General features: G+C 40.5%; 1 protein-coding gene across 1 annotated transcript in view; it reads right to left on the bottom strand.

The window, feature by feature from the left end:
- The window catches only part of LOC105484179 (importin 8), a 67,628-nt gene extending 60,493 nt beyond the window's left edge, over positions 1-7,135 (bottom strand). Inside the window, exons 1-2 of the mRNA XM_011745562.2 lie at positions 6,829-7,135; positions 1,821-1,902 (exon numbers count right to left, since the gene is read on the bottom strand). Of these exons, the coding sequence (XP_011743864.1) occupies positions 1,821-1,902; positions 6,829-6,912 (166 nt within the window). The 5' untranslated portion in view covers positions 6,913-7,135. The remainder of the gene's footprint in view (positions 1-1,820; positions 1,903-6,828) is intronic.
- Between the last annotated feature and the right edge of the window lie 5,023 nt (positions 7,136-12,158).

Genomic DNA, 12,158 nt, shown 5'->3' with positions numbered 1-12,158 from the left:
CATTAAGTTGTACAGAGTTGGTGAGGATTTGGGGAACCTAGCATTCTAATGCACTGCTGGTAGAAAATGTAAGCAAAAGCAACTTAGTGAGAAGATTCTAAATTCTAAATGTCATAAATATCCATTAGCCTAGCATTTCCCCCTTTTTATAATTTATTCTATAAAAATACTCCCACAAGTACCTAGATACACATCCAATGATACTCATTTAGCACTGCTTCTATCAACGATGAAAAAAAAAAAAACGACAATAACGGAAATATCCATCAATATCAAATTGTTTAAGTAAACCATGGTAATTCTTATATAAAGAAATACTGCACAGCTGTTATAAAGAATGAAGTATGTATATGCACTGACTTGGAGCAATCTTCAAGGGTACATGGTTAAATGAAAAAAAGGAAACTGTAAAATAGCATGTGTAATATAAACAAAAGAATTGGAGAACCATGCATCAAAGCTGATGGCAGTCATCTTTGGGTGTGTGAAGAACAATGTAAGATATAAACTATGTTTCTCTAATGTTTCCATGTCATTAAAGGAAGGCATTAATGTAATAACTTGTTTTAAGATCTTTTAAAATGTTATTTCTTAAATGCTTCATAGGAACTTTACAATGGCCCTATAAACACTTAGGTTTTTAAAATAGGTTCCATTCAACAAAATGTTGTTTCAGAACAGCCCTATTTTATAAAACAAAGATGAAACAAGTGCAAATTATGGTTTCAAAAATTTACACAGAAGTCCTGTAAACCTTATAAAAGCAAAAAATAATTCAAACATCAGTGTTTTTCCATAGGATTTTCTTTTTTATCTTAACCACAAAGGGATCTTTTAGGAAATCATATATAGTGTTACAAATCTTCCCAAAGCTTAATATTTATCTTTTTATTCTATGTTCAAATAAAATTAAATACTTTCATCAGCATGTAGATTATGACCCCATTTCTATAGAACTGTTCATTGATCCTTCTACCTGAACACATGGAAAGGCTAATGTTCACCTAACATTAATGATGGTCATTTCTGAGTAGTGATGGTCATTTTTGAGTAGTGATGGCCATTTCTGAGTGATGAATGTTGGGTAATTTTACTTCCTTCTTTGTATTCTTCTAAATTGTCCAAATTACTTATGCATATATGTCACTTACATAACAAGTCTTTTTAAATATTTTTAATTAGCTATTGTCGTTTACCTCCTTTAGCTTTTGATTATTATCTTCTGAAAATTCATGACACTCTAAGGCTCTAATTTTTAACCTTCTGGGCTCTAACGACCAGTCCATAAAAAAACAAGACAAAAGAACAATATACAACATCATGAAACAACATAAGATCCCACAGACTTAAAAGTAAGTTTCATATTTAAAACAGTCCTGCTCCGCAGTCACCTGGGTTAGGAACATCTGGGCAACACATTACCTCCACGATTTGCCACGTAACAGAGCTTGAATTCACATATATAAATTCATGGTCTTAATCTATGGGCCCAGAGACTAGGCTACCAGAAATCATAAAACATTAGGAAGATTAGCTATTAAAATTGAGAAAGCTAACAAAAATAAGGGCAAAGTTACAGAGGCAAGGAATTGGTGGGTGGAAGGGAAAGGAGGGGGAAAAAAAGAGCTAGAGGATATTTGAGAGCTCAGTATCTACCTCTAAATTTCTGAGGGAAAAGAAAGTAAATTTTTAAGTCACTAGAAATACTTCATGAGTGCTTCCGAATATTTCAATAAATTACAGATATTTAAAATTAAAATAAAACTCTCATTCTACTGTCACCTACAAATAAATTTATAAAGGATAAAAAACCAACTCACCTGCCTGTCGTACCGGGAATTCCACATGGTCAGAGACTATAATCCGAAGTAAACTGGGGGCAAAATTGATAATCTTGTAGGACTGAAATTACAAAGAAATGTTTTATAAAATAGTGCAATATAAGTGAGTAGCTTATAAGTTAGCACCAGTTACTGAATACATTACTGTCCAAATAGAAGAAAAACTTTTAAACTGAGACAAACCCTTCAAGGCAAAATGAAGATTACTAAAATACTTCAAGTCAAAAAATTTTCCTGAGCAGAAACTGAGGAATAAAAGAATATGAACACTTTTATGATTTTTTTTAACATTATTGTCAGAATGGTCTCCAGAAGGAGTATACCAATTTACGCTCCCAACAGCAGCATATGATAATGTCCATCTATCTAACACAGGTATCATCATCCCTTTGAAACTTTAATGTTTTATTAATATTCTCAATTGCATTTTCTCTATTACTAAGGAGGTTAGATGTTTCCCTCTTTGTTGGCTGTTTTTTCTACAAATTCCTTACTCCCTTTATCCTTTTGTAAATGGAGTATTTGCTTTATTCTTAAGAAATGCTAAGAGCTATTTATGAATTTAAAATCTCAATCTTTTATTTGACCTATACACGGCAAGTATTTCTTCCTAGATCATTTGTGCTTCAATTTTGTTTATGGTATTTTTGACAAACAGAAAACAAAAAAACAAAGGCTACAGGAAATAGGAGACCTAATAGAACAAAACAGAGTAGATAATGTTACATAGTTGAGCATGAGCAATGGAGAGAAGCCAGTCCAGATTGGAACAGTGTGACTCACGAGACGGTGTTGAGCACTCCGTCATCACCAGCTGCCCTCTACTGTTGTACTATCTTTTAAACTTAATGCCTAAGTGAGTCTGTGGGGATGAAGTTCCTGCTCTGCCCTGTGGCCTGAGTCACTTCACCCCACAGGTGTGCTCTACTTTGATCTGCTCCTGAGTTTGGGACCTTCAAAGCAAAAAAAATGCAGAGCATCCACTCCTTCTGATCACATTATATCCAGATGTACAGTACCTGGACTATATTACAGTCCTGTCACATTCCAGAGTCCACATATGCCTTTGTCCACTGACATTCATTTGAAAAGACTCAAATTCCAGTGAGGCCAAACCAGACAATGGCCCAGAGAGTCTGTTTAGCCCACCCCTCTCCTCAGAGCCTGGATCTACGGGGCATCCCTTTCAATATACAGCTAGGTTTGGGCATACTACTCATTTTTTAAATTAGGATAGCATCTATGAAGGTAAATGTTTGATTACAAAATTAATTTGGAGACAACTGGCATTTTTAAAGTATTAATCCTTTTCATCCAAGAACATTGTGCTTTTCAAATCTTTCTATATCCTTCAAAAACATTTGAATGATAATTGTTCTTCCTTTCATCCTGTGTAGTCTTCAGATCTCAAATCTGTGGCATGCAAATTCTTTTTTATCCATAATTCAAACCATCAGAATTTTAAAGCAGTTTTTAAGAAAACAGATTTGTTCCAACAACAGTTGATAGGAGGCAAAATTAATACAGATTCACCCAGCCTTCACCTTCTACATATGCATTATAACTCATGTTTACAACTTTCTAAATACTGAAAGATCTTGTCATGAATCTATGATTAAAACATCTATATAGTTTATTCTAATCATAAAAAAACTGACTTCCGTTATTTGTTTAAAAATCTTATTCCACACATACAAAATAACCTTTACTCCTAAATAAATGCTACTTATTTGAAAGTAATATACCTATTGCAGAGCCTACTTTTATTTCAACACTGTTACCATTGTACATATTTTGAAACTCCCCTTTTTGCAACTGTCTGCCATTTTTTAAAATGTCAGAAACCTTGTCTTCTTTCAGCATTGATTCATTCTATGTTAGCTTGGCCAGCTAAAACATTCAGAGATAAAATCAGATATATTTTCATACTACTTTACTCAGAAATAGTTACCCAATTTCTTTGTGCCTCTTCAGGCTTCGAGTTTCTAAAAAATAAACAAGACTAATTTCTCAATGATTTCCTGAGGATATTTTGTATCTGTGAAGTTTTCTGCAAATAAGCAGTTTGCTTAACTAAATGCTGCATTTATGAGAACTCAAAACAAAAAACTGATGTCTCCTCCCATCCTCTGACTCACTGCTCTGCTACATTAACCTTTCTAGTCCTCCAGCACGCCAAGTTGAGGGCCTTTTCCGAACCGTTGTTCCTCTCAGTTCTTTGCCTGGCCCATTCCTTCACAACATCCAACTCTCTACTCAATGCCATTCTTCAGAGAATGGCTATACATCCCAACACTCCTGCTTGGGCTTTACAGCACTTATGACCTGAAATTATATAAGTTACTTGTCTGTATCCCCAGCTCCATGGGAACAAACTCTTATACCAATATCTGCAATATATTAACTCAATAAATATATCTGTGCTATTATATAAACAAATTATCTTAATAAAGGGTAATGCAAATGGCATGTACACATGCATGGAAAGCAGATATTCCAAAGCTTGGCGATGAAAGTAAAAACTCATTTCCCTACCGAGGCCATGGGAAGGATAATTTATTAAAAGACGACACCTTTCTGGATGAATTACTCCAGCAAGGTACCTACCCATTCCTATTCCTCTATGCTGCCACTAATGGGACTTCTGGTCTATAGAAAATGAGAAAGACGTAAAGGGTTCACTCTTAATATCCTGAGATAAAACTAAAACTACATTTTCCCATAGAAACAATATCACAAATAGCAGTCAGAAAACTAGTCACTAGTAACAGAAAAATGCTGGCCTGAAAAAAATATATAGCTCCAAATGAGAATTTATCCATTGGAACACAGGCTATTGTGCAGAAGCTGCTTACTTTTCTAAATGGCAATTGACAGATCCATCAGTATACGGCGGAAGCTGCTCCCATTCCCTAGGCAGAGCATCCTGCTAAGGGGAGATCTAGACTAAAGTCAAAGAGGTGGACCGTAACCACTTATGGTGATTTACCCACCCATTTATCCAACAAAGTCGGATGTTACAGTGGTGGCAAAGGACAAGCATGCAAAACCCATCATTATAAGCATGTTTTACTACATGGTTAGGTGACATTATATTTTGTTCTACTTACAGCCAATTCAAAAAACCTTAAAGCATTTCACTATGCTTTATGTAAAATATAAATGCTGAAAGAGTGTTATAGCAATAAGCTACCTTTAGAAATTGCTGGGGAAATCACGGTCTGTGATGAGGTGGGACACTATGGGGCAGGGCAGAGTGATGATGGAATGGATTTGGACTGAACTACCATCAAGAGTCTATGGCCATACCACCCTGAATGTGCCTGCTTTTGTCTGAAATACCATGGAAAAAAAATAGGACTGGGTCTTAAATGTTTCCTAGTTCTGCCGGCTTTCTAAGGTACTTTTTCCACTTCTATAACATCAACTGTACTTATATACTGATGAATCAGAAAGAAATGAAGGTTAGGTGAAGGACAGGGAAGTGTAACCTGATATCAAAGGAACACCTGGCCTCATTGTGAGAAGGGGGTCATAAACAGGCCAACTCCCCTGTTCATACTAGTAGACTGCAAATTCAGCTCGTTTTGTTCTTCCTAACTAACCCCTGGATTACTATTCTTCCAGCCAGCCAACATACAGTACTTTTACTCTGCAAAGTCTGTGACAGGTACTGACTTTAACTTCCCGCTATTCTAAGTGACAGTCCATTTCTTTTTGAGGCACCAATACATCATCTTAGGGCATTAGTTCAACCCAGCCTCCTCTCCATTGGCAGTGTTTTCACTCTCCTTTTTATCTATGGGGAATCCTGCATTCACACCTACTCCAAACTCCACCTAGATTACCTATTAAAATAATCCCTTTCAAAGATTCCCAACATGCAGCTGCCTTTTAAAGTCAATTCCAACAGAAACATTTACTTAGGACAATCACACTGTAGTCACACTTCCGGAGGCACAGAATCACCTGGGGGAGCTAGTTAAAATACAACTGGCCCCACCCCCACAGTTTCTGATTCTTTAAGTCTGGACTGAAGCCCCATAATTTGCATAATTTGTAAGTTCTCAGGTGATGCTGAAGCTCCAGGTCCTGGGCAACTCTTTGAGAACGCTGATTTTGGAATATTTACATTTTACAGGTTATCACAACCTAAAACAGCTATTGCTCCATCCCAGGGGTAGCTCTTAATTCCTACTTTTTAGTAAGGGGTCTATGATTCTCAAGTACCGGTAGGGAAGAAGAGATAAGCTAGAGTTTGGGGTCATTAAAATTTTGAAGTGTGGGGGTAACGCTGGAAAAACGTCAAGGCTAATCAGGAAGAACAAGAGACGGAGGAAAAAAGAAAAGTCTTACACATTTTAGCATTTATAAGAAATTTCTCCATACACATCTTGGTTTAATGTGTCTTAGATAAAGCAGTACCACCATGAAAACTGCCTATTCTCCCCAGAGCACTCTCCCAACAGCACTGCCCAGCGCTCCGCAAAACTCGGCCAATCAGTGTCAAAACAGTCCTGCCAACCCGACAGGAGGAGGCGGTGGGCAGAGTGCTCCACAGCAACACCTAAAAAGGGCTGGGTTTGGAGAAAAGATGAACTCAGATTTGAATTGTAAGTAAAATTCCCACCTGCTCCCCAAGTCAGCGCACTTAAGGAAAAGAAATCACATCCTGAAAACACTAGCACAGGTTGCAAAAACTGCTTCTTGCGGACCAAGTGGGCTGAACAAACTGCACTGGAGAAGGAAGACGACACGAAAAGGTGCAAAGGTGGCCAACAGGTGCGCGAGCTGCTCCGCAAAGATCCTGGGAGCCCTGCTCCACTGGACCGGGGGGGGTCAGTGGGGGCGGAGGGCGGGACCCGCCGTGAGACGTCAGCCCCAGCCTGGTGGGGGTGAGGACGAGGGGCGCCGGGGAGGGGGAGCCCGGCCAGCCGGCAGGGGCGCCGCTCAGGCGGAAGAGGGGCGCCGAAGGCCCTCTCCTCACCTGGTTGAGTTCGTTCTCGGCTGCAATCCGCAACTTCGGGTCGATGGTGCCCTTCAGCGCCTGGATGATCCGGTTGAGGTCCATCTCCCCGGGTGGGGGCTCCGCGGCCCCCGGACCAGTAGGCCGGACTGCAGCTTTAGTTTTCTTTTGACCCTCTCAGCCTCCTCTTCCGCGACCCCTGGATTACCTCACACCCCAATCCCCGCCACCGTCGCCACCTGCGGCCACTTGCTGCGCCACTCTGACTCCGCGCCCCCTGTCCTCCCTTTTTCCCCCCCACAACTCGCTCTCCATTCACCCTTTTACGACAGCCGGTGGGAGGCGGGAGAAGGAAGAAGAGGAAGCAGAGCTTCCTTTACGGCGGCCTCTTCCCCCTGGCGTGATGGTATGACCGCCTTCCCTTGGCGGCCGCCATGCTGCTGTACGGAAAGCGGCCTCGGCTTCTTTCCCGAGGAAGAACCTGCGCTCCCGAACTCAGGCAGGCGGCCGCCATGCTTCCGTACTATTAGCAGCCTCCCGCCTCTTCCCAGATGAGGAAACTTGAGCTGGCCGGGAGTCTCCTTACAGCTGCTTCCAAATTAAGCATATCTGGATGGTGTGACACTTTTTGTTAGTCCGAGAACTGTATGGGCATCGCAACTGGGCCTGTTTCAAGACAGACTTGTTGGAACCTTCAAATCATGTACCTTACAGGTGAGCAGGGTTCCTCCGTGTGTGGGAGTCATCATTCATTCATTCGCTTTCACTGAACATTTGTTAAACATTTATTTTTGAACCAGAGTACTAGGATTTTTAGGTACCACATTATAACAAGATGAATTCCATGCAAGTTAATGTGAAGGAACTCACAACCTGAGAGATGAGACAAATATAAACAAAAAAAATTTACAGTGTAGAAATGATAGGGGAGTGCTGGGAATAGAAGAGCGTGGTCCCTTTAAATAATAGGGATGGGGGAAGTGAAGTGCTGGGTAGAGGAGAGTGTGGTCCCTGGCTAGGTTTCCACCCCCACCGACCTAGGTGAGGACTGGCACTCCAGCCTTCGGGCCCAAATGTTGCATTTCCCAAGACCACCCTGGCCTGCCACTCCCCCATCCTGTGCCTATGAAAACCCCAGACCCTAGCAGGCAGGCACACAGGCAGCCAGACGTCCAGAGGAGCATAAGGGTGGAAGAAGAGGAGCTCGCTGGCACATTCGCAGACCATCCACGGGCAGAACGATGCGGAGTTTGGCCCGGGCTGTCGGAAAAGAGCCCGAGGAAAACCATTTCCTTTCTGGGCCCCTCATCTGCTGAGAGCTACTTCCACTCAATAAAACTTTGCACTCATTCTCCAAGCCCACGTGTGATCCAATTCTTCTGGTATACCAAGGCAAGAACCCAGGATACATAAAGCTTGCTGTCCTTGCGACAAGGTAGAAGGTCTAATAGAGCTGGTTAACACAAGCTCCCTCTAGACAAACTAAAAGAGCAGCCTGTAACACACACCCACTGGGGCTTCAGGAGCTGTAAACATTCACCCGTAGACACTGCCAAGGGGTCGGAGCTCCACAGCCTTCCCGTCTGTATGTGCCTCTAGAGGTCTGAACAGCGGGGCACTGAAGAAGCGAGCCACACCCCCCATGCACGCCCTGTGAGGGGGACAAGGGAACCTCTCCCATTTCAGAAAGATAAAGGTCACAGAAACTGAAAATTACATGCCTGAGAGTTTTATGAAAAATGTTCAGACCTTCTCAAAAATGTAGTGAAAGGTAAGGAGAAAAGTTATACTATTTCTATCCACTGTGGCCATATCTGGCGCCACAATTTCAATGGCATGAAAATATTAAGGAGCTAGTTTTTCCCGAGGTTAAGCCAGAAGCGAGGGTTCTAATTATATTTAGTAAAGATGATGATGTGGGCAAAACACAGCTGAGGGGACATGATCTTTTCTGGAGCAGGTAATTAAGATAGATTGGGTCAATTAACTGAGTTCAATCGACAGAATAGAAAACATGTGGCTGAAAACTTGGTGGCTTGAAAGCTTCCCCCTCAGTTGGATGCAAAAGTGCTTCGCAGTGAATTTAACATGTCTAATTGCTTCCAGTATTGCCCCTCTTTAATCCATTATTCACACTGTCATCAAAAGAAAGTTTCTGAAATGTTAATATTGCTATGTCTCTTCCTTGATTTCTCATCAATTTCAAGATAAAATAGAAACTCCTTAGCACTACAGAGTCTTATGAACAAACACTATTTCACTAAACCACTCTCTTGGACATCATGATTGTCTAAAATTTTTTTTTACCTCTGAAAATCTTAACTCCAATATCCTCTTTTATAATTAGAACCAATTCTTCCATTTCTCTCTTCCTCAAAAATTCTAAGCTTATATTCTAATTCAATCACTATTTCAGTTCTTAGTCTATCCATTACTCACTACACATCATTTTCTGCTATTAAGCCCCCAATTCAGCTTCTTAACTCTAGCCTTGACCCACTGTGCAAACTGACATCACTACAAATATGTGTTCTTTAATCAGACACAAGCATCCTATTCCTTGCCTTTAATCAGCACCATTTTCCATTCCCTCAGTGGCGTTTCAACTCTCAGAACTCTTCTCAAGCTCCCTACGCCTTCTCACCGAACCCTGCAAAGATGAGCAAAGCCCTCAGGCTCAACTCAACAACAAATTCATCTCTGCTTACCCCTCTCATCTCCTCTCCAGTCTGAACCCAATTCTCTCCCATCTCCTCCAGGACCCTGTTCCATAAATCTCTCCTCTCTTAAATACATTTTTTCACTAAAATAAATTTTAGTCATTATAATGTGCTCATTGTTGACAATGTGTAAGTTTTTTTCCTACCTTTTCAGCCTCTTTCCCTCCACTGATTCAACCTTGGCCTAAAAACATTTCCCCTAGCAAAAAAATAATCTTCAGTAATGCTAATGATTGCTCATTCTTTTCCTCTTCATTCCAAAGAATGGTCTTCATTCATTGTGTCAGCTTACTTCCTATTTATGCGTCAACCACCTATCCCCAGGTTTCTCCCCATCATTTCCCACTAAAACTGCCAAGCAAAGATGAACACCGACCCCTTTAGGGGCATACCAAATGCAAGAGACATTCTTAGTTCTCATCTTAAATTCTCTCTCTCTCTCTCTCTCTCTCTTTCTCGTGTGTGTGTGTGTGTGTGTGTGTGTGTGTGTGTGTGTATGGAGAGAGAGAGAGAGAGAGACAGAGAGAGATCGAGAGAGATTGAGAGATTGGGGGAGGGTGTCTCACTTCCATTGCCTAGGCTGTAGTGCAGAGGCATGATCACTGCTCACTGCAACCTCAACCTCCTGGGATCAGGTAATTCTCCCACTTCAGCCTCCCGAATAGTTGGGACTACAGGCGCATGCCACCACGCCTGGCTTTATTTTTAGTAGAGACAGGGTTTTACCACATTTCTCAGACGGGTCTTGAACTGCTAGGCGCAAGCAATCTGGCAGCCTCAGCCTCCCAAAGTGTTGGGATTACAGGTGTGAGCCACCACACCCAGCCTCTAATATCTGGTATCATATTTCGTAATATTTTTAAATTACCTCTTTTCTTGTTTTCTCTTACAGAATACATTCCTAATCCTTTGTTTACTCAATCGCCCAACTCTTTGACGCTTCTCAGGACTCTGTCCTCAGCCATCTTCTCTTTCTCGTCTACCCATTCTTCAGTCATTTCATCCACTTATATAACTTTAACCATCAACTAAACAAAGACAGCTTACAAAACTGGTTATCAGATCTATCTCTTCCCTTAAACTAAATATATCCAAATGCCTATTACATTTCTACCAATATCTATCCCCCAAATCACTTAAGGCACATGTCTAAAACTGAACTCAGATAGCACTAAAGATGATAGTTTGGAGAAGGGAGAGACTTAAAGCAGTTATTCCAATAACATAAAAGGAGAGATCAAAAACAGTGACACCAGCGAATGCTGGTGACGATGTACAGAAACTGGATCACTTATATGTTGGTGGTAACATGTACAGTGGTACAGCCATTCTGAAAACAATTGGGCCGTTTCTTTAAAAAACTGAATATGCAACTACCATATGACCCAGCAATTGCACTCCAGAGCACTTGTCCTAGACAAATGAAGACTTGTGCTCATAAAAAAAAAACTTTGTGAGTGTATATGCAGCTTTATTCATCATAACCCAAATCTGGAAACAATCCAGATATCCTTCAGTGGGTGAATGGTTAAATAAACATGGTACATCTATACCATGGGATACTACTGAGCAACAAAAAGGAATGATGTGTGCAACAACATTGACGAATCTTCTGAGAATTATGCTGAGGGAAAGAAGCCAATCCCAAAGGATGCATCTTGTCGAACACCATTTATATAACTTTCTTAAAACTAAAAAAATATAGAACGATCTATGGTTGCTAAGGGTTAAAGTGGAGGTGGTGGCAAGGGGGAAGTGGGTGTGACTATAAAAGGGCAATATGAGGAATTCTGATGATGGAAATGTTCTGTAGCTTGACTGTATCAATGTCCATATCCCAGTTGTGATGTTGTACTATAGTTTTACAAGATGTTACTGTTGAAGGAAACTGGAAAAATGGTACATAGGATCTATCTGTATCATTTCTTACAACTTCATGTGAATCTACAATTATATCAAAATAAAAATTTTACCCAAAGTACGTGATTAAAAAGAGCTCATGTTCCCATGAAAACTTTGAATGTTTTGGACAGACTCACTGAAGACAAGTTATTCAAATACAACGCCATCAAATTAGGGGTGGCCAAGAAAATAGGAAAGATCAGAAAAAGCCATGAGCTCTCAGATTTTGCTCTCAGATTTCTTGGCAATTGTCTTAAAATGGCTTTCCCTAAACTATAATTTATGTTCAACTTACATATGACTCATTGTTTGAATCATTTTTTTCACTTTGCATAAGGAGAGGATTTCTATACTTATTGATGCCCTCAGCTCGTTTCAGGTAGGATTTGAACCAGTGATATTGTCTTGTATTATCATGGTTTGAAATATGCCTCCCCTCTCTGTGCCTGTTTCCTCATCTGCTTCCAAGAACTGTTGTGGGGACTAGATGAGATAAACCCATGGGATATGTGCAATAAATACATCGTTGCAGTCTATTTAAGAGAAGAGAGGCCCTATCGAAAATTGCCAAATCAGACATCATCTCACACATAATAAACAATCCATCAGTACTGGCTGAATAAGTACGTGAATACATGTGAGAGAGAAGGGGTCCAAAACAGGATATCCACAGTAGGCATGAAGGTCAAAAGATATAAGCCATTTCACAGGAAGAATCAACAGTAATTT

Source organism: Macaca nemestrina, chromosome 10 (assembly GCF_043159975.1).
Source record: "Macaca nemestrina isolate mMacNem1 chromosome 10, mMacNem.hap1, whole genome shotgun sequence".
NCBI classification, from domain to species: Eukaryota; Metazoa; Chordata; class Mammalia; order Primates; family Cercopithecidae; genus Macaca; species Macaca nemestrina.
Note: the sequence above shows the minus strand (reverse complement) of the source record. Positions and strands in the feature narration are given on the sequence as shown.